At 45.0% G+C, this 22,677-nt stretch overlaps 2 protein-coding genes across 4 annotated transcripts; one reads left to right on the forward strand and one right to left on the reverse strand.

The window, feature by feature from the left end:
- Positions 1-4,617: 4,617 nt before the first annotated feature.
- Positions 4,618-6,739, forward strand: LOC147622434 (thioredoxin-like 2-1, chloroplastic). Of its 3 annotated transcripts, XM_086821997.1 has the most exons (5): positions 4,619-4,758; positions 4,894-5,154; positions 5,847-6,029; positions 6,174-6,338; positions 6,479-6,739. In XM_086821997.1, exons 1-5 carry the CDS (start codon positions 4,756-4,758, stop codon positions 6,581-6,583), a joined length of 717 nt encoding a protein of 238 aa, XP_086678123.1. In that variant the 5' UTR covers positions 4,619-4,755; the 3' UTR covers positions 6,584-6,739. The 3 variants fall into 3 exon arrangements, with proteins under 3 accessions (XP_086678125.1, XP_086678123.1, XP_086678124.1); XM_086821999.1 differs by lacking the exon at positions 6,174-6,338 and having other exon boundaries at positions 4,618-4,758; XM_086821998.1 differs by having other exon boundaries at positions 4,643-5,154.
- An 805-nt stretch (positions 6,740-7,544) lies between these two features.
- LOC147622435 (ribosomal RNA small subunit methyltransferase-like) lies at positions 7,545-21,882 on the reverse strand. Its single transcript, XM_086821996.1, has 2 exons — positions 21,513-21,882; positions 7,545-8,312 (listed from the first exon to the last, which is right to left on the reverse strand). Exons 1-2 carry the CDS (start codon positions 21,822-21,824, stop codon positions 7,551-7,553), a joined length of 1,074 nt encoding a protein of 357 aa, XP_086678122.1. The 5' UTR covers positions 21,825-21,882; the 3' UTR covers positions 7,545-7,550.
- Positions 21,883-22,677: the final 795 nt, after the last annotated feature.

Genomic DNA, 22,677 nt, shown 5'->3' on the forward strand with positions numbered 1-22,677 from the left:
TCTTGGTAGCATTCTACCATAAAGCAGCATTCTGAATCAAATGATTCGCAGCACACTTGACCTTGTCTTTCTCGAAAAATTTCTCTCCCAAAAAATAGTCATCAAATTGGCTAAGCCAAGCTAAAATAGAGCATGCATCATTCTTTCCATCAAAATTTTGGAAAAAAAAAGCCTTGTGACTAATGCGAGATTCTTTCCGAGCCGTTTGAGCATCTAAAGTTGCTTTCATAGTTCGAAGAATAGAATCCTCATCACTATCGCTTTCAATGTCATGCTTATGCCTTTTACGAGATTTCAATTGATCTTCTAATGCAATTCTATGAGTGCGTTCATTGACCAATTGTGCTTACAAAGCAGTGATTTGCTCTTGAATAGAAGGAAGTGCAAGTAAATCAGCCACATGAATACTAAAAATGATAGAAAAAAGTTATATTATTTTTCGCTCGTGGTAATAATTTTGAAGATCATGAATCCCGTGACAATTAGAAGAGCGGTGTGGCCGTCCGATGCAATAACCAAAGTGCTTGAAGTAGCCTCAAAGCGTCGGAAAGTCGTCTGATAGAAAAAAATATTAAGAATCCAGAGTGAATTTAAGCTTCGGAAAGGCATAAAACAACCAAATTTAAAAATCCTGCAACTTTGAATTGCTGTAATTTTCTGAGCCGAACCAAAATAAGAAACTAAAAATATTTCCAGTTCGAAGCCGAGTGCTGATTTTGATGAAGTTTTGGCTTAAAGAAGCTTGGAGTATGAATCTCCTCTTATCTTTTTAGACCTTTTTGAGTAAAGCAAAGATGTAATTTTTCTCCACCGTTGATTTTTGCAGAGCTTCCTCCATTGTTGCAAATTCAAATCCATGGATCTTCCACAAAACCCCTCATACAAGGTATAAAATTTATGCAGGAGGACACGTCAAACGCATCCAATGGAGCGGATCTTCGAATCGGTTGCAGACTTGAGAGCCAAATTCCCAAGGAAAGAAGAAGGCATCATTCGCATTTTTCAAGGTGGTGTGACGGGCGGGAATTCACAGCCGATTAATGCTAAGCTTAAGCTTTGCTTTAAGCTTTGTGTTATGCCTTAAACTAAGTCTTTGGGTAAAGTCTTTACCCCTTGGATATGTGCTTTGATGTGACCTTGAAAAAGAAACCTTCAACCAAGCCTTGAAGCCTTGAATTTTTCTTCTTTCACAGAAACCAGAAAATTGCACGTACCTTCTGTCTTTCTTTTGCAAAGCCTTCCTCCCTTTGATTTTTCTCAATATTTTTCACCTTCTCTCCCCCCTTTACTCTGATACCACTGAAACCACTCGGATCATGGGGAGACAGACCATCCAACCAAATACCATCTGGTTCATCACTTCAATCATATTACCATAACCGAAAAATTAATAAATAATCATAAAAGCATAGCATAGCATGAAAACACAAGAGAGAATCATTGGGTGGTGCAATCTATCCCCCCTCAAGAAGTGTCGGCTTCCTTCCACCTCTTGAGTATTTATGCTTTATTAATAAAAATAGCCCATAACCAAAAATAGATGCACGCTTATGCATGGGCTTGTCCTTTACAAAAATGGGGGTTGCTTTTAACACAAGCTTAGGTAAAGTGTTCCTATCTAACCACTAAAGGATAATTACAAAAAGAACCCCAAGGGCTTATTCACGTGCAAATAAATAAGTCCACGCTCCACGCTTGAATACATCAAAATGGGGCAGCCAACAACAATACAAAATCTCGTAGTAGATACTATGGCAAAAAAATACCAAAATGAGAACCATCCCGGGAATAGCTAGCACCATATTGCCACCATCACATCCCAGCCATTCCGGCTTAAGAGCACAAAGCCCGTCAATCTCACCAACCTACAAGGTTGTCCATTCAAACACACTACAAGTTAGCAACACGTGCTAAAAGTCTACGACAGCACATAAGTAATAAATCCCCAACACTTAGTTCCAGCTATCCCTAATTTCATATGTCCTACACATGGAATATTTAGAATCACCCAAGTGCCATGCTATGAACATAGTGTTAAGTAGGCGTCCCTAATTAACCACAGAAAGATGGACAGACAAACCGTGGACAGTGTTGCCTTGCTTAGGACAATGACTCATCTTCTAAGTGTTAGGATAGATTTAGGAGTGGATTTAGGAGGGGGTCTTTTTTGGATTATGTGGACATGGCAAAATTTAAAAAGTGTCCTCCCTTTTTGGAGTGGTGAGATTTTTGCCACGTCCACAAAATAGAAAAGAACTCCTACTACCACCCACCCTGATGGACTTGCAAAGGGTCAACCTTGTGTCCCTAGACTCCCGAACAAGGATGCTTTCTGATGGGCTAGGTCACCTTTCAAAATGACGGCTTTAGTAAAAATAATGCCCGTTTTTCCACAATTTACCTTATTTTTTGACGGTGCTCAGAATAAATGGCTATATTTTACGACCAAAAAAAGGCATGACCCTCGTCAAAAAAAGAAACCTTGCTCCCCCTTCCACTATAGACCACAGGGTCTTAAAGACCCTTGTCAGGTGAGATCCACGACCATTGTGCGCATTGAAGATTGCGTGCACAAATCTTGACCATCCATCTTCAAAGTAAACTCGGCCCAGTAAACTCAACTCGGTAAAAATGCAACATTTGTAGTACCCTTTCTTGAAATGCAACACTTACAGTACCCTCTCATGTAATGTAACATTTGTAGGCTATTCAACTGAGCGACGAACCTTTCATTCATTCTTTCACTAATGAAGTTCCTCTCTTTATTCATGTCGCCAATCCACAAGCGGCTCCATTACGCATTAGTATTTTGAACGCTCGCTTTGAACAAGGGATCCGCAAACGAAGTTCTTCTCTTTATTCATGTCACGCTCACACACACACACACACACACACAGGCACATATAAATATACATGTGCCATAAAGCAAAATACACATCTACAAGTGGAGAGGTGGTAGAATCAAGTCTCCATGTCATTTCTTAGAAAAGTACGTAGGTGTACACTCAATAGACAAGGGTCATGTGTAAACCTACATGAAAGGCCATGTGAACAATGATACAACAACCACTGAGCCACATGTCTGTAGTGTAAAGACCATACAATATGTGCTACTATCCAAAGGTTCCTATATTTGATTGACTTCCTATCCACAAATTTATCAGGTGTGTTTGTACATTGATGATTAAGTGTTACAGTTCATAAAGAGGTGAATTTAAAATACAAAAGTTTAATTGCTAGAAAGGTATTGAATCTATACTAATATCCACACTAGTCTGAGAACTGCCACATGGCCAAGCAAGGGCTTTACAATGTGGTAGCTTCCCGAGCTCCTCCGCTCGAGTGTAAGGGGGAGTGGCAGGATGTGGGTCACCAACTAGTTAATTCTTAAATATCTGTGAATAAGGCTATCACCTATATGGTTGTTTTTTGCTAACTATTTTACACATTTTAACCCATTTCAATGTTTTTTTATGGGATGCACATCAAAAAATGCACTAAAAACATTGGTGTTTATATATATATTCCCAAAAGAGTTCAAATTTTGACAGGCAAGGAAGCCCATAAAAAATAAATTATGTGACCATCTATTTCATGTCTTTGAAGACTTTAAGGCCACTAAATTGTGTCATGAATGACATCTACACCATCTACACTCTAAGTATCACCATTCCTTAGGGAGAGATCTTTTTATTAGCTACACTTTAATTTTGAGTAAAAAGTACGGTTATGAATGTAGTCTCAAAGATGACACATGAGGTACTTTGTTTACATGCGGATTTACCATGGGTCATTGGGTTGGTATACTATATTACTCATAATAGACACACGTGAACTCCCATGGCTCATAGGCATTGATGTTGCTGACCTACCAAGATATGGGAAAAGTTGGAGTCATAGAAAGTTTGCATTTTGCCATGTACAGTAGTGGGATCCCTCTTGCCAACACAATTCCACACAAACACTTGTCTCAATGAAAAATTGTGAATACTCTTTGACCGTGGCATGTCTAGTCATATTTCACAATGCCAAGGAGGAGATCTCATAAACAAGAAATTTGATGTTATGCTCAGTTTCGGGGGTGCCCCACCTTCAAAGTGACAAGAAATTCATGGAATCCAAGTGCTACTCTAAATTTAATGTAATTTTTTACATATGTAGAAAGTATGCATGTATTTGACGGTTGAAATGTCCAAAAACGGGCATGGCAACCCTCAAGAGGTCTACAACAAGGTTTATGGTGGTTGAGTTTATTGTTAATTGAATTTGTACTTGGTCCAAGTCTCAAGAGTTGTTGCCATAATCTATCTAGGCAACACTATTTTCAATGGTGCCCAACATTTGGGTAGGCTGCTATAGATGGCTCTTTTATCGTAAACAGGCGAGAGAGCTACCACACCATTGGTGTGTATTGGGGACAAATTAAAATACCTACACTATCCTTCAATTTGAAGGCCCATAAATTAAATTACCTTGATCTTCAATTTTATCTAAATGTCTCTATTTATGTGCAAGTTTAAAGGTTTTTTAAAATTAGGGGGATTGTTTTGCAACTCTCTTTTTTAAAGTCCGTCTCTAAAATAGCGGCTTCAAATTTCAGCGTTACACGATAATCTTAGTCACGTGACACGATATTTGGCTTTATTTTCGTGGTTGAGAAATCTGATGCAAATTCTCCACGCGGTTTCGAATCGGACAACCCAACATTCAAAAATCTCCAGTGAAGGCCACTGTGCATGTTAACACAGAGATTCTATGGTTCGTTCTGAAATTTAGGGTTTTGTAAGTTCTTTGTTGCTTGCTAGCAGACTCCGAGGATCAGGGTTTTCTGAGTTCCCAGGATTAGGGTTAAGCTCTCCGGGGCTTTCTGAAGTGAGTTTTAGAGTTTTTCAGAGCTTTAAGGTCACTGAATCCATGGCAGAAACGCTTCAAAGCACGCTCTGCCATAGCCATTCTTTGGCATCTCCTCCGTTTCCGCCTTCAACAAGAAGAATGTCGGCATCTGCAGCGCTCTCGTTTTCAGGGAATTTTGGCTCACATTCTGCATCTGGCCGCCTGATATCGTGTCATCTCAGCCCCTTCACCAGCAATGAAGCGGCAATCACAACAGACAGAGGCTGGAAAGGAGTCCCTCGGGCACAAACTGAACTCCAGGTTCTTATTAACCCCTCGCAGAATATATAGCATCATTGAACCCTTGGTTACACAGGGTGCTATTGCAAAGCTGCTGCACCAATTTGCTTTTCCAAATGCACTTCACCAAAGTTTTAATGTGCATGAATGTATGTATGCGTATGTTTACATATGCTTGTGTGTGTCATGTATGTTTGTATACACACATTTGCACTTTGGCTTCATATTGAGAAACCAGCAATTTCAGAATCCCTACGTCTGCATATACACACTTTTGTTATAAACACATGTATGTATGTATATCCACATTGTATATAGACGCCGTGAAGTTTATTGCAAATGCAATTTTGGCTCCACCAGAGACCATGGTGCCCTTTATGACATGTATTTCACACGGTATAAAAACTTGTTGACCTCATTGTAATCACATATTCATACATGGCCATCATTCTGGGTTTCTATCACGTCTCAAGTCCTCAAAACTTCTTTGTAGTAGATGTATGTTGCTACAGGTACTTCAAACTTGTCACCTTGGTATAGGCTTTGCAATCATATGCACGGCTTGGCGAGGCCATGATTTTTTCGAGCTACTGTGGTCTGGCAACCTAGAGTCATCCTTCAGATGCAGCTTGCATCAAGGGCAATTTGCATGAAGCAGTTTTATCTTACTCAAAACATGCCATTGATGGTCTTCTATCGTGCTTGGTTTCCAGGATCGATCATCAGCAGCACCTGATGATGGAGTGAAATGGTGGGAAAGAGATTTAGGTGCTACTTTGAGGGATGTGCACTCCGCACAGGAGCTCACAGATGTTGTTGCAGCTGCCGAAGGCAAATTAGTGGTTGTGGAGTTCTTTGCTTCTTGGTGCGGCTCGTGCAGAGCATTGTATCCAAAGGTATGCCCCTGACCTTAATAGCCAATGCTTCAATACTGGATTTGCTAAAGAAAACATGCATGTTTATGAGAAATTAAGAAACATTTTTTTTAAGACACGAGATGAAAAGGACAACTCCAAAGAGGGTAATGTATTGTTTGGCAGCTATGCAAGCTAGCAGCCGAAAACCAAGATATTGTGTTTGTTAAAGTAAACTTTGATGAGAACAAAGCGCTTTGTAAGAGTCTAAACATCAAAGTACTTCCTTACTTCCACTTTTACCGAGGCTCACCTGAGCAGCTGGAGTCATTCTCTTGCTCCATCACAAAGGTGGGGGATATATTCTTGCAAACTTTTTGCAGCTTTTTTTGCCCAAAGGTTTAGTTTATGTATGTTTCTTATTTTATTGAGGAAAGATTTATGTGGCTAGCTAGATTCCCATGTCTCACCATGCCTCTCTGCTTTTCCAGTTGCAAAAACTTAAAGATGCCATTGGAAAATATAATGTGGGAGGCCAGTATGTCAATGCTGAAAGTCCCAATGATGGTGGTATCTCGACGACACTGGACACCTGATGACCAGCAGAGTGCTGTTGGGTCAACGTAATTGTTTGTTTTTATGATAAAAGCATTCAATGGCCAAAGAATGACACATTACTGTATTGGAAATTCTCTCTCGTAGCTACACCACACCAGCTAGACTATATTATTAAATAACTTTGATACTAGTCACGAGCTTTGTGCTTGCAATCAGTTTTGTAAGGGATCAATTGTGTTGTCATGTATGTAACATGTTCTTCCAAATGGTGCAACAAGACAATAAGAGGAGTTGCCTACTAATTAATCTGGCAAGGATGTGTGCTTAGACGAGGAACATCTATGACTTCTTCTCAAGAAATGTTTTGAAAATTGGCATCATAGTAGTATGAACTTAGAGAGAAGGCTACAAATGATGATAGATCGAGTAATTTTTGTGCGCTGCGCTTGTTAACAGATCCAACAAAGTTGCATAAACTGATCCTCCACAAACTCCACCTTTAGCTGTAGATCACAAATCTACAATCATTTTATAAGACAGTAGTTCCAATACATTTAATTTGGTTTCATGCATTGCACATTTAAACATATGCACCCAATGAGTGGCGAACCATTTCACATCAATTTTTTGGAAAAAAGATTTTTTTTACCTCCATACTCTCTTGAGCTCCCCTTAGTGAAATATAGATTGTACCAAAAGCAGTCAATCCACAACAGGCATTAGACATGGATTGCATATCAATTGACAAAAACCCCATGGATGAGAATTTAAATTAGAGACAATCCCCCACCATTGCATCGCCATTTGACAAAGTCAAGCAAGAGTTGTCATTTTCATCTTCAACCAGATTGTATCATGCTCAAATGTTCCCCCCAAGTCTGAACGGGCACCTTGCTTTGAGGCCTAAAAACACGAGTCTCAAGAATTATCCACATTCAACTTCTTTGTGTGCGATTCAGGTTACACGCAAGCAATATATTGTACTTTCACATACACAAATAAAAGCTAAGCAAAATGGATTCCTTCCTTATTGAACATGGACAAAAGCATCAAAAAATCCTCCTGTGCAAGCTTTGAGGATCGTTTGTCCTCAAAGTTGCCTACTTTTAAAACTTTCAAAACATTAGCCTTGAACTGTGAAGTCCCTTGCATCTCATTATCATCATCATCATCATCCAATTCCATGTCTTTGTCTTCTCCAGTGTCCATCTCCTTAGCTTCAACTACATCCATGGCCATGCATGCATCATCAGTGGTATCCCCAAGCATTGCAGCATCTGCATCACCGACTTGTACACTAGCTTCTTGCAAGGCTTGAAAGGTCTTGAAATTCTTATTAATCAATGAAAGCACATTCTTCTGTCGAAAAATTGCACCCAGTGTCTTGTTCTTGCGGCTGAAGCATAGCCTGATCAAGCCATCCCACTCCTTGAAACTGATGGGAGGGAGGGGGTTGCAAGGCTCTATGCGAACAACAGAAGAGTCTACTTTAGGGGGAGGCCTGAAGTTATTCTTATTCACCTTCAAAAGATGGTAGACTCTAGAAAGCAGCTGGGTGTTGACAGAGAGCCTGCAATAGAGAGAATCTCCTGGCTTGGCGACAAGGCGCATGGCAAACTCTCTTTGGAACATGATGACGGCACAACGAAATATAGGCCTGTGTGAGAGCAGCTTGAATGTAATAGGAGATGATATCTGGTATGGGATGTTAGCCACACACACATCAAAGTAGGGCAGCTCTGTCTTAAGGATGTCCCCTTGTATAACCTGGAACAACCGGCAATCATCATAGAATGAGAAAAAAATCACATACATCAACATCTTCAACTGAACTGTATAACTGAAATAAAATAGAGCATTTATTATGCAAGAAAGGTAGCACTAAAATAATTTAACTCCCAAAAAAAGGTTTGAGGGGCATCCAAAACTTTGTAGATGTGTTGCAGGTCACTTACTCTGGAAAGCCACCAGCTTTATCTATGTAAGGCCTATCTGGGTAAGTGCAAGAGAATAACAAAGAGAAGCAGCAACAGAAGACTGGGAGGTCATTCTCAAGCAACACTCGGATACTAAAATTACTACAGCTCATTGATCTTAGCTCTTTTCTGCACGCTGCAGCTTTGACACGACTGGGAGAGATTCGCGAGCGGGAGCAACGGCTGAGACGCAGCCTTGCTTCGCTACAGCGCCTTCAGGAGCAGCAGCCAGCATGTGAGTGGGTGGCGTCCCAGCTGAGCCAGGCACGCAAGGAGGTTAGAGAGGCAGAGGAGCAGAGACATGAGTTTTACTATCGTCGTCAGGCCTCTCAGTGGACGCAGCTTGGTGATAGAGTGACTGGGGAGTTTTTTGAGATCACTGGACCCCGTCATGCGCGAGCAGGGGTTCGCCAGCTTGGTAGACCGGATGGATCGATAGCTACTGAGCTCGGGGAGATCAGAGCCATTGCCACTGCTTTTATAGTGACTTGCTTTCAGCGGAGCCAGCCACTGAGGATCGAGATGTATGCAGACAGACTGTGTGGGCCCATGTGCAGAGGAGGGTCACAGACCATATGCGCACAGTTCTAGGTGCGCCTCTGTCAGAGATTGAGCTTGCCGAGGCCTTGAGGGTCCTACCGCGACATAGTTGCCCAGGGGAGGACGGACTGACGCCGGCCTTTTTTATGCGCTATTGGGACCTTTTGGGGCCAGGCCTCCGCAGGGGCTTTCAGCATGTTTTGGACACTGGGGTGATGCCGCAGAGCTTTTCAGAGGGCTTGATCTATCTTATCCCCAAGGGCGAGGGAGTATCAGATGATATTCGGCATTGGAGGCCTATTACGATCCTCAATACTGTCTACAAGGTCTTGGCAAAGGCCTTGAGTTTGAGGATCCAGCCCTTCCTGGGGGAGTTGATTCATGCTACTCAGACAGGATTTGTCAAGGAGCGCAGTATCCTTGACAACATCTTTACTTTCTGGGAGGCGACGGCCCGAGCTAGGTTTCTTGGCGAGGACTTGGTCGTGATGCTTCTCGATTTTGAGAAGGCATACGATAGAGTTGATTGGGGATTCTTAGAGGGCACTATGCTTCGCCTGGGCTTTGAGCCAGGATGGATCAGAGGGGTGGCAGCTTTGTATTCCACAGCTCGCAGCCAGGTGCTGATTGCAGGAGGTCGGGGGCCGAGTTTTGAGCTGACCAGATCAGTCCGTCAGGGGTGTCCTCTCGCCCCTTTCCTTTTTCTCTTCTTTGCGGAGGCTATGAGTATGTATTTGACGGCAGAGGAGGTTGGTTTGAGAGGACTTCAGCTCCCAGTCCGGGGGGAGGATTTGCTTGATGCTGAGTTTGCAGACGACACGGGCTTATTTTTGCATGGCCAAGAGGCCAATCTTATTCGGGCTGAGCAGTCGCTCCAGGTTTTTAGTGCAGCTTCGGGAGCATTGATCAATTGGCGCAAGACAGTGGCCTTTTGGATCAGTAGTGCTCCCACTCCGGCATGGAGTCCGGACCCCGGTTTTAGATGGATTCCTCCCGGCACAGCAGTGCGGTATTTGGGATGCCAGATTGGCCTGGATTTGTCACCAGAGCAGCAGATTGCCCCGCTTCTTCTGAGCATTCGGAAGAAGCTATTGTATTGGAGTACAGCTCGACTATCCTTGGCTGGGAGGGTGGTGGTGGCAAATCAGGTGCTGTTAGCGACTATGTGGTACATTACGTCTTGCTGGATTTTCTCGAGCTCTTGCATCAGCCAGGTACAGAGGCTGATCAGGAACTTTCTGTGGTCTGGGCGGGACGGTCAGCCAGCTCGGGCAAAGGTTGCATGGGCAGTTATTACACTTCCGCTGGCTCAGGGCGGTTTGGGCATTATAGATCCAGTCGATCAGAGTAGAGCCTTATTGGGGAAGCTTATTGTTCGGGGGTTGCTTCCAGGCGCGGAGCCTTGGAAAGAGCTCCTCTTGCAGCGACTGCAGGCCCGGGCGCCTCCTGCAGGGGGTACTTGGGCACCAGAGATTCGCTGGATCTTCATAGAGATGAGGAGGACAGGCCTCAGTAGAGGATGGGAGTGTTGGGTATAAAGTCCCAGTTTCGCCTCCAGACCTTGATCATCGCGTAGCTCTTGTCGAGAGCTTCGCGGCCATATATTTACTTGTACATTTGGCCCTCATTTGGGCCTTGTAAAGGCATTCTTTGTATTTGGTCCGCCGGGCGCCCCATAAGTTGGGCGCCCGCCCATACCCTTGTATTACTATAAATACGAGGTCTCCCTTGAGCCTCAATAAGACATTCAAGATATTCTTGAGCATTGTGTGAGTTCTCTCTCTCTCTCTCACTCTCACTCTTCTCTATCTCCTCTGCACTTCCTTGGCTAAGGCTCTTGTGTTTGAGTCATTCTCCTCCAACAACTGGTATCAGAGCTATGGAGGGAAGCTGTATGCAGAAGCTATGGAGTTAGAGGTGTCTTCCACCACTTGACTACGGGATCGTCTGCGTTTTTCGCGTCAAACACCTCCCTTTTTATCATCAAGATGGTGCGTTTTTCTTTCTAGAGTGCTGCGTTTTTTTTTCTCTCCCTCTGCTGCCCCCTTGTGCTGCGTTTCTTCTATCCCTTGCTGCCCCTTGTGCTGCGTTTTTTTTTGCTCTCCATTGCTGCGTTTCTGTGCTGCGTTTTTTGGTGCTGCGCTGCTGTAAACAGCAGCGTTTCTGTGGTCTTGTTCTCTGCCTGCTGTACGGCTGCCATCAGCCAGCAGCTAGGGCTGCAGCCAGCAGCCCCACGACTACCAGCAGCAGCTAGGGCTGCAGCCAGCAGCCCCACGACCACCAGCAGCAGCCAACGCTGCAGCCAGCAGCCCCAAGGCCACCAGCAAACAGTCCGGGCTGCAGCCAGCAGTCCCACGGCCACTAGCAGCAGCCGTCTCTGCCTCCAGCAGACAGGATCTTCGAGCAACACCAAAGACAGCAACTTTCTGCCCCTCGGCGAGTTTACATCGACATCCGGTGATTCTCTTCCGCCGTCACCTTCACTTGAAGTTGTTTCATCAATCTACGAGCATCCTACAGTCAACCCATATCTGGTACATAACATCTTGCTATTACTTACTTTCTGAAGTGTCAGTTTGATAAGTCATGGCGTCTACAAGTGATCTTAAGGGTCTACTAGAGATTAAGAAGTTTGCAGGCACTGGGTTTGATCTTTGGAAGGTGAGGATTCAGAATATCCTCTATCTGCGGGAATGTGATACTGCACTTGAGCAGTTCAAACCCGCTGCTATGACAGATGATGAATGGGGAATCCTGAACAGAAAGGCCGTTGCCTATCTCCAGATGGCTGTTGCTGATGAGGTTCTTGTAGACCTCAAAGGGCTGACAACAGCCTATGCCGTCTGGGAGAAGCTGAGAAGCACCTATGAGATCACCACGCCAGTGAACCAGGTACATCTCATCAGGAAACTCATGAATATGCAACTTGATGATTCTAAGAATGCAGTAGAGCATATTACTACTTTCACAGGGGTGCTTAATCAGATGCAGGATTCTGGATTGCCTGCTTTTGATGATAAGTTGAAAGCTATCTTTTTGCTCACTACTTTGCCTGACTCTTGGGAAACACTTGTGGTGTCACTTGGGACAAATCCCAACCTAACTTTTGATGGAGTCAGGGGTGCTATTCTCAATGAAGATATCCGGAGGAAGACCTCAGAGACTAGCGGTTCTGCAAATGTCTCACGAGGGAGGACGACCAAGCGGGGAAATACTACTACCAATTCAAAGGGTAGAAGCAAGAGCAAGGGCCAGCAGTCTGATGTTACATGCTACCAGTGTGGTCGTAAAGGCCACAAGAAGCCAGATTGCAAATTTTACAAGATGGAGCAAGACCGGAAGAAGAAATCCAGTCATTCAAATGACAAAAAGAAGGAAAAAGAGAGTAATTCCAGCAAAGCAGAAGAGTTCGAAAAGGACAAGAGCAAGGCCAATGTGGCCTCTGGTGTTGTCATAGAGGAACTGTCTGACTCAGATGATGTGCTATGTGTTTTTTCTGCACTTGATGTTCATAACTTGCATGTCACAGAACCAGATGTTATTCATGCCTTGATGTATGAATCTGATGTGCTTTCACAGACTTGGATTATTGACACAGGTGCCTCTTTTCATGTAACTCCTATCAAGGAGTGTTTTGCAACTTTCACTGCAGGCTCCCGAGGAAAGGTGTTCTTGGGGAATGATCATGCTTGCAATATTGAAGGTATGGGCACCGTGAATTTGACTTTGCAGGATGGTAGTGAGTTTGTGCTGCCAAATGTGAGGTATGTGCCTGGTTTGAAAACCAGTCTCCTATCTGTGGGCCAGCTTGATGCCTTGGGATACACGGCCATATTTGGAAATGGCACATGGAAATTGACCAAAGGCACAAGGCTGATTACAAAAGGATGCAAGAAAGGAACATTATATAGCCTTCATGGTCAGGCTTTGTCTGGTAAGTTTATTGCTTTTGCAGAGGTACGCTCCCACATGGAGCTTTGGCATAAGAGACTTGGCCACATGAGCCATAAGGGTCTCTCCATTTTGTCCTCTTTGAACAAGTTTGATGCAAAAGGAAGCAAGCTTGATTTTTGTAATGATTGCTTGTATGGGAAACAGAATAGGAGTTCTTACTCCTCTCGTGCCTCTCGCAAGGCTGAAAAGTTGGACTTGGTCCACTCTGACATATGCAGCATGCCCATTAAATCTAAAGGTGGTTCAAAGTACTTTGTGTCTTTTGTGGATGATCACTCACGAAAAGTATGGATCACTTTGTTGAAATCTAAGGATGATGCTTTTGCTGCATTTCAAAAGTTTTATGCATTTGTTCATACTCAAACAGGAGTGAAGATTAAATGCTTACGCACTGACAATGGGGGTGAGTTTGTTAGTACTAAATTTCAGAAATTTTGTGATGATAATGGCATTAAGAGGGAACTTACACCCCCCTATAGTCCCTCTTCAAATGGTGTGGCTGAAAGGTATAATCGTACACTGTGTGAAAGAATTCGATGCATGCTGTCCACAGCTAATCTCTCTCAGGATTTTTGGGGAGAAGCCTTGAAAACTGCAGTTCATGTTTGCAATCGATCTCCACACACAGCTTTGAAAGGTGGAATCCCTGAGGAGGTTTGGTCTGGCAAACCGTCCTCATATGCCCACTTACGCATCTTTGGTTGTGATGCATATGTGCATATCCGCAAGGAAGACCGGAACAAGCTTGATGCTAAGTCCGAGAAGGGCACCTTCGTTGGCTACGGTGATGAAGGTGAGATGGGCTACCGTGTGTGGTTGCCATCAACCAACAAAGTGGTTCGCAGCCGGGATGTTGTATTTTATGAGGCAAAGCTGCTCCGTAATGTTTGTGCCTCTCATGGTGATCAGAAAAAGGTCAAATTTCAGCAAGGGCAGCCACCCATTGATGCTGAAAATGAGCCCCAGGATGCTTCACAAAGGGCTGAAGATAATGAGTCCGTGATATTTGAGCCAGAAGAGGTTGGACAGCCGCTTCATGCTCCTGGAGGTGTAGGGCAGCAACCCCTATATGCTGAAAATCAGGCTGTTCGTGAAAACCCGCAGCCTTTTGATGCTGAAATTATGATTCCTCCCGATATTGACCCCCAACCAGCCAATGATCATTGGGTACGGAGGTCTACTCGCTTTCGGAGGGAACCTCAGCGTTTTGATCCCTCTTTGCAACATGTTTTGCTTACAGATGAGGGTGAGCCTCTTACTTTCAAAGAGGCTAAGTCTTGTGAACTCCGAAACAAGTGGGAGCATGCTATGCAGGAGGAGATTAAGTCTCTACATGCAAATGACACTTGGGACTTGGTTGAGTTGCCCAAAGGAAGGAAGGCTATTCCTAACAAGTGGGTGTACAAAGTCAAGACAGTTGACGGCCAGCCTAAGTATAAAGCCCGCCTTGTTGCTAAGGGCTATGCTCAGAAGGAAGGGATTGATTTTCAGGAGGTCTTCTCTCCTGTGGTCAAAATGACCACCCTTCGTGTTTTGTTTGCTCTCACTGCTGTTTTGGATTTAGAACTGTATCAGATGGATGTAAAGACAGCTTTCTTACATGGTGATTTAGATGAAGAGCTGTATATGAAGCAGCCTGAAGGCTTTGTCATTCCTGGCAAAGAACATCTGGTTTGTAAGCTGAAGCGCAGTCTCTATGGGCTGAAACAAGCCCCGAGGCAGTGGTACAAAAAGTTTGATGCTTTCATGCTTAACCAAAAGTTTAATCGTAGCCATGCAGATCATTGCTTGTATACTAAAACTGATGCAGATGGCAGCCCAGTGATACTTGTGCTGTATGTTGATGACATGCTTCTTGCAGGGAAGAATAAGAGCATTTTGGAAGCTCTTAAGGACCAGCTGAAGTCAGCTTTTGCTATGAAGGACTTGGGTTCAGCTGAACATATTTTGGGTCTTCGGATTAGACGGGACAGAGCACAGAAGTTGCTTTTCCTCTCACAGGAGAAGTATATCCAGAAAGTCCTTGATAGATTTAACATGGCTGATTCTAAGCCTTTGGGTGCTCCATTGCAGCCCTATGTTAAACTATCCAAGGATGATTGCCCAAAAGATGATGATGCAGCCAATACTATGCGTGGGATCCCTTATGCTTCTGCTTGTGGATCTCTTATGTATGCTATGGTTGCTACACGGCCAGACATTGCTCATTCAGTGGGAGTAGTCAGTCGTTTTATGTCCAACCCGGGCAAAGCACATTGGGATGCTATAAAGTCTATTTTGAGGTACTTGAAGGGGACACAGAAGAAATGCCTTATGTATGGTAAAGGTCCACTTGAGGTGCAGGGTTATTGTGATTCAGACATGGCAGGTGATTCTGATACCCGCAAGTCTACTAGTGGGTACATCTATACTCTTGCAGGTGGTGCTGTTTCTTGGTGCTCTAGACTCCAGAGGATAGTAGCACTTTCTACTACTGAGGCCGAGTACATCTCCGTCACAGAGGCTTCTAAGGAGGCCATTTGGTTAGCACGCCTTGTCACAGAGTTTGGATTGCCAGAGAGGGCTCCGGTCCTTGGTTGTGATAGCCAGAGTGCCATATACCTGGCTAAGAATGCCATGTTTCATGCTCGTACCAAACACATTGATGTACGGTATCACTTCATCAGACAGGTGCTAGATGATGGCTTGATCAGTTTGGTCAAGATTGGCACTCATGAGAACCCTGCAGATGCTCTCACCAAAAGTTTGCCAAAAGCACAGCTTGATATGTGTCTACAGCGGGTGGGAGTTACATAGCTTAGAGGAGCTTCACTGGCCCTTTAAGTGGGAGGTTGTTGGGTATAAAGTCCCAGTTTCGCCTCCAGACCTTGATCATCGCGTAGCTCTTGTCGAGAGCTTCGCGGCCATATATTTACTTGTACATTTGGCCCTCATTTGGGCCTTGTAAAGGCATTCTTTGTATTTGGTCCGCCGGGCGCCCCATAAGTTGGGCGCCCGCCCATACCCTTGTATTACTATAAATACGAGGTCTCCCTTGAGCCTCAATAAGACATTCAAGATATTCTTGAGCATTGTGTGAGTTCTCTCTCTCTCTCTCACTCTCACTCTTCTCTATCTCCTCTGCACTTCCTTGGCTAAGGCTCTTGTGTTTGAGTCATTCTCCTCCAACATGGGAGGACAGATTTGCTTTGAGTATCCTGAGAGCTTGGGAGCTGCTGAGACCGGGGCTCTCTCAGCGGCCTCCTTCTTGTGTTGAGGAGCGGGCCAGGCAGCCGCTCATCTGGAGCCCAGCGGTTCGTACAGAGCAGGGTCATATGCTGGGTTCTCGGCCTCGTCTAGCCTGGGGACCTTTAGCGGCAGGCCCAGCTCGTAGTTTTGGAGACTGGCAGGCTTTCTGCAGTCTACCAGAGGAGACCCAGGTGGAGAGGCTGAGTCACTTCAGAGGGGGGTTGATTATGAGGGATGATATTCAGGAGGCACTTTCAGAGGAGTGGTTCACACCTCTCGAGCCAGTGGCCCCACGGTGGATGGGCGCCTTTACGCAGTTGGAGATCCTGATTGCTGTCAGAGCTAGCACTGAGGATGGCAGATGCCTCTATTATGAGATTCAGGATGAGGGCAGACTCCAGAGAGTGGAGGTGGAGTCGCCTTTGGTTGCAGAGTGCACCTTTCAGAGGATTCGGGTAGTGGCTGCCGCTTCTCGGAAGTGGCATATTGACCCCGACCCTGCTGACGTGCTCCCGGATTGGCGCATATGGGCATATGCAGCGCGCCCCTTGGCCCGGCTACAGTGGGACCCCGGAGAGTACGAGTGGCATGATCCTTATGCATCCCTTGAGGCCACAGAGATCACATTTTTCCAGTATACTGTTCGGCTGGGACGGCATATTTTGACGGCGAGGAGGACGGTTTCTCCAGCGGCAGCGGGGCATTGGCGATTGCAGGGACTATCACAGGAGTTCCTGGAGGATTTCTGGGCTCGGCTCTGGGCTAGTCGACAGGCCCGCAGGATCTCGGTTTTTCAGTGGCTGGTCGCCCACAGGGGCTCAGCAGTTGGCACTTGGCTTGTTTACAGCGGTCTTCCGGCGGCCTGCGTCCGATGCGGCCACCCTATGGAGACACAGAGACACTGCCTTTGGGACTGCCCTCAGGCACAGCAGATTTGGCTGCGGATGCTGCGTATTCTGGCCCCCCTCTCTCCAGAGGGTATGTTTACGTGGGGTGCCGCTGCTTAGTCGACTTCGTCAGGGCCTGCTATGGGCTATGAGATGGAGCAGGGCAGTCAGGCCATCAGATTTATTAGGGGCCAGCCTCGCCTGGTTCCGGCACCGGATTTCTCGTCCGCCAGCTGGACACAGGAGAGGGATTTACGATGGGAGCTCCTCAGCAGCCTCACCATCTGGTTCACCTGGAGGGCCCGGTGCTTTACGGCCTTTGAGGGGAGATTAGAGCCACCAGCAGAGACTGTTCGGGGGATTTGGCAGGAGTTGATCCACACCCTGCGAGGACAGTACGACCGCATCCGGGGAGACTCGGATGAGGCGATCTTACGGCGCCAGGCCTTTCATACCACTTGGCGCTGCGGCCCGTTCTACACCCTACACACGGGATCCCCCCGTTGGCACTACAGGCCACCTGTTTGGCTCTTTCCCCCCCCCATTGTATGATTTAGCCGCTCAGTCCTTTAGACTGAAGCTTGTATTTTGCAGCACCTAGGGAGAGTCTCCCGGGCTGCCATGATGTATTCACTGCTCTTCTCTCTGTTAGGAGCAGGAGAGATCTCTTTTGTAGCCCTTCGGGCGTTTTCTACATAACTAATGAAAGGATCTTTTCTCGGAAAAAAAAAAATTACTACAGCTATATTACTTATTTGCCCAAATGTTCAAGTTAAAAACCCACATAACTTAAAACCACTTTGTTCCAAGGTACGTGCTGCCTGCCACTTGCTAGAGAGGAAGATCAAAAGTAATAAGCTCTAACAAAACAACAATTATTGTTGGAGTGGAGACAAAGGTAGCAAAGCACACACACAAATGCAACAAGTAAGCAAAGATACAAAGAAGCACAACACTCAAAGTAGATTGATGAGAATGAGTGAAGTACAAGTGAAGTGACATAAAGTCACTTACACCCTCACACATAATATGTGTACACATGCTCAGGGAAAAAACCCTCTTAAGGAAGAAAAAAAGTGTCCTAGCCCATTATTAGCATGCATTTACACATCACTACCATATAAATGGCTACAAATCCCCCTTGGAGTGATGATGGGAACATATCCATGGATCATGTGGCTAATCAATCTCCAAATGGTAGCAAGTCCAAAGCTTTATGGAAAAAATTCTAACTTTCCTCATGAGAGAGCCTTTGTGAACATATAAGCCACATTGTCGTGTGTAGAGACATGGTAGAGTTGGCTGCCAAAAGGGAGCTCACATGCGAAGATTAAGAATGTCGAAGAAGTGTGGATTCCCCTTCAAGTTGCAAGTTGAGTATGTTGATGGGCTGGATAATGTGTCCATCATCTTGCATGCACATCACGAGGGTCATCTTTCGGCTCTCGCAATGATTTGAATCATTTGCATTTGCATCCACAAGTGCTTCAGTCTTGCATGGATGATTTGTTTGATGTCGGTACATGTCGGCATGTAGCAAGGATGTCACCATAGCAAGAAAGCTTCCACATGCAAAGTGCCTCACCGTTGGATCTTGTCACCTTCAGGTTTTTCACGATCTTGTCACCTTCAGGTTTTTCACGATCCCTAAGGAAGTTCAAACGATGTCTTGCCAATTGTGCATACAAGGTAAATGTGCAAGCACTACTTTTACCTTTCGATAACATGAGCGAGGACAGTGACAAAACCATTTTCTTCACAGGAAGACTTTCCAAGGATGACTGAGCGGAAATGTTCGTGGAGTCGTTGAAGCTAAGGGCCCAAAAAAGGTATTTTTCATATTTTAAGTCACTTTCTTTGCTTTGCTTGGTATATGTGTCTTCTTTGTTGTGGTGAGAATATAAACCTCCAAGGACAGTGACTTTGTGCACTTAAAGCTTGTATTGTCTTTTGCAGGTATTGTATGTACAATCGTACGACCCAAGTGCGCTAGAGGAGACAAAAAGGCCTTTCGACATTGTCATCTAGGATGAGTGGATGTTAGAAAACAAAGGCTTCATTTCTCCCTCCACAACTCCTAAGCCTTGGACAACACATTCAAAACAAACATTTTTGCCTTGCTATTGTATGTTGCTGTCTTGCCAATTCATGACGTGCACGAATGACCCTGGCACCAACCAAGAGAGCATCGCACTTCAGCTAACCATGAGGATCATCTTCTCAAGGATGAGTGCTATTCGACCACAGGCTATTGTCATTTTACAAGTCCACACAAGAGCTTGAGGCTATTTTGAAAGTGGTCGATGAGGATCCTCATTGTTGGACCAAAGAACTTGAAGGGTGTCGAGTACAAAGTGCATGCCATGTTTTAGTGTGGTGGTTTCACATGAAGAAGGCAGGGGGAGAGAATCTTCTCCCTTAAGTCCCATAAGACAAGACAGACCATATCTACAATGCCTTATCGGAACTTATGCACACACCTACTGAGGAAGATTTTGAAGCAAGGTATCAACTTCTCATGTTGAGCTACTCCTTGCATGTGAATGTGCAATGTGCAATAGTACGTCTCAAATGGCTAGTGTGCAAAGACATGCATATGGCAAGAAATGTGGCTAAAGTTTGGATGCTTGTTTCCACATGGCAATGTTGACACGGCTAATTTGCTGGAGAGATTGTGGTAGTACATTAAGTACACACTCTTAGATGCTAGGATAGATCTATCCTTGAATTACTACATGCGCTTGTAGGGGATTCTCTCATGGGAGGGACGTTACTTGAATTTTTCAAGTAAAAGCAAGAACTAGGTGATGGTTCTTTGCCCTACCTTTTATATTCGTTCTATTATCTTCGCAATAGCCAATGCACTCTGGCTGTCAATGAAGATGGAGACAAGGCACTGCTGTCCAATACCAAAGATCTGCCAAAGGGCGTCTGAGCCATACACGCTCTACAATCACTGTAAAAACTGCCTTGGACTCAGCTAAAGTGTGGCCACCGTCTGCTGCTTCTTGTTGCACCATGATATACACGAATATCCAAGCGACTACCGCATTTATCAAAGCAAATGGCATCACTTGAAACTCAGAAGGCCGAAAGGCTGTCTTTTGAATGTCTAGAATCCTATGAATCTAACCTAATGAAAGTCAGACTTCAATCCATTTTCTAAATCATTTTCTAAACACAACTAATCTCACTACATTTAGCAAATCATCAATGCAAGGAAGAGGAAGGATGTTCTCTGTTGGCAAGCTTATTTAAGGCCCTGTGATCCATGCACGTAACTTGTAAGCATACACCCATCATTATTCTTGACCAAACGTGCAGGAGCTCCAAAGGGATCAAACCTTTACGCAACATTTGAGCTCCGCAAGCTCAGGCCTACTTATCATCTCGTGTGATACACACTTCACCACTTCATTTCAAGACTGGCCCCTCTTGCATAATAATGCACAATCTGCTGAAGTACTTTTATGATCTTGCTATTTGAGCAGCAGCAGCAGCAGAATACCACCATGTACAACTGCTGCTACTATAGCTAGGTTTCTCACGGTAACCTAGCATGTGTGTGATACTCCATTGCATTGTGTATGCTCCAATCCCTACTCTTTGGCAAGTTAACCTAAGTGAATCCATCCTCCTTTGCAAGTACTTCATCCTACTGTTTGTTATACTTTTCCATGTTATCACCACATTAACTGTTACAAAACTATAGGATTCTCTCACCTACTAATGATCAGCTAGAACTCTGTGCCACAACCACAATCAGCTTGGCGATTGCACAATACCTTCCACACTGAGGAACATGTGCCCATGTAAAGATCCCCTATCCCTAAAATTAAGTTGAATAAACTTTGGCAATGCCAATCGATTGTCACACGTCGTTGACATAAGTTCATAAGCCCACTCACAAAACCTTAATCCCCTTGGTAGAAACCTAAGCCTAGGCCTAGACGCAAAGGAGTTTTCGTTGCTAGGGTTTGGATTAGACTGCTCAGCTTAACTCGGGGCTGGACAGATTCATGGATTGATCCTCTTTGATGTATGATTATTAGCCTGCAAAGGAGTTTTCGTTGCTATTCAGCACATAAAAAGAACGAGTTATTTCTCCAAAGTCTTTGTTTGATTGTCCAAATTATCTGATAAATTCTCCAAAAACTCTACGAATTACCCAAATCATCTGATGATCTCTAGCTAATCATCTGATGAATTCTCTGAATCAGTAATTATTCCTCCATAACGAAGGATCACACAAGCGAACGCGATTAAATGCCTCTTTTGCACTAGTCAAGAAGATACAGACAATCGACGAGGACGAGCTTGACCAAAAGGGCTTCTCTGCACTAATTAAGACAGGAATCAAATGAAAAAAGAGGAAGCTAAACCTGGAGCTTATTGGCGTTGGCGGTGCCCTGAACGCGGCGCTGGAGCTCGAGAACCATGCGAGGGTCGAGCTCGACGGCGACGACCTTCTTGGCGACCTCAAGGAGCTTAAGGGTGAGGTTACCCGTTCCAGGACCAATCTCCAGGACCACGTCCGTGCTCTTCAGCCCGGCCTTCTGGACGATGCTCTGAACCACAAGCGGGTTCTTCAGAATGTGCTGGCCCTTCGCCTTCAGGAACTGGATGCCGCCCACCCCACCTGCGTGCCTTTGCGCCGCAGGTGCCCTCAACTTCCTGCTCTTTCCACCCGCCATAGCTCGCAAGCTCTCTCGGTGTCTCTCTCTGCTATCAGCAGTCCAGCGGCTCCAAGCAGCAGAAAGGGTTTTAGAGCGTTTTGTTGGTCGGACACTCAAGGTGTAGCGTCACACGTGCCACATACAATTGAACAGCTTTAAGAGATCCACGGTGGGGGGTTATTGAAGTGATGCTAGCCGTTGGATGATCCGCCTGAAGGGGTGACTGGGCAACGTCGTTCACATGGATGCCCCTTAAAATTTGGGCTTTTATAAACTCGGACAGAAAAGGGAACATGGGCAAAAAAGTAATCTCGGGCCAAGAGCTAGATACGTGAGGATCTCAACCAAACAATTGTGTGCAGCCCAAGAGCAACCTCAACGGCAAGAGAAGGGGCATAGGAGGAAGTTTATAGAGGAGGAGGGAGTAGGGCCCAACCGAGAGAGAGAGAGAGAGAGAGAGAGAGAGAGAGAGAGGATCATTCGAGCAAGAGAGAGAGAGAGAGAGAGGATCATTCGAGGAAGAGAGACAAGTAGAGAAAGCCCCACGTCGGGGAGAGAGAGAGAGAGAGGATCGTTTGAGCGAGAGACAAGTAGAGAAAGCCCCACGTCGGCTTGACGTGCATGGAGCAAACACTCTCGCACTCGATGCAACTAAATGCCTTCGAGTTTGATGAATGTTGGGATCTGGATGTGCAAAGCTCAGATCCAAGTAGTGATGGTCCAGACGCTTCGAACCTTGACAAAGATTCTAGGGAGAGTTTTTCAGTCGTAATGTGTGCTCTACCAAATCCTTCATATTATGTCTCATCCACCCATTTCAATTTTGATAGGGAGTATAACCTTATGCTAGCATATCTTCAAGGGTGTGTCC

The sequence above is a fragment of the Cibotium barometz genome, chromosome 28 (assembly GCF_041138505.1).
Source record: "Cibotium barometz isolate CiBa-2024 chromosome 28, ASM4113850v1, whole genome shotgun sequence".
NCBI lineage: Eukaryota > Viridiplantae > Streptophyta > Polypodiopsida > Cyatheales > Cibotiaceae > Cibotium > Cibotium barometz.

What these genes read in the sequence shown, in the direction of transcription:
- LOC147622434 (XM_086821997.1), top strand. An exon ending in GGGCACAAACTGAACTCCAG is followed by an intron (nt 5,155 to 5,846) that starts GTTCTTATTAAC and finishes CTTGGTTTCCAG; the next exon opens with GATCGATCATCAGCAGCACC. An exon ending in TCTCTTGCTCCATCACAAAG is followed by an intron (nt 6,339 to 6,478) that starts GTGGGGGATATA and finishes CTGCTTTTCCAG; the next exon opens with TTGCAAAAACTTAAAGATGC.
- LOC147622435 (XM_086821996.1), bottom strand. Translation starts at nt 21,824, where the DNA reads ATGGCGGGTGGAAAGAGCAGGAAGTTGAGGGCACCTGCGGCGCAAAGG. An exon ending in CCAACGCCAATAAGCTCCAG is followed by an intron (nt 8,313 to 21,512) that starts GTTTAGCTTCCT and finishes CGGTTGTTCCAG; the next exon opens with GTTATACAAGGGGACATCCT.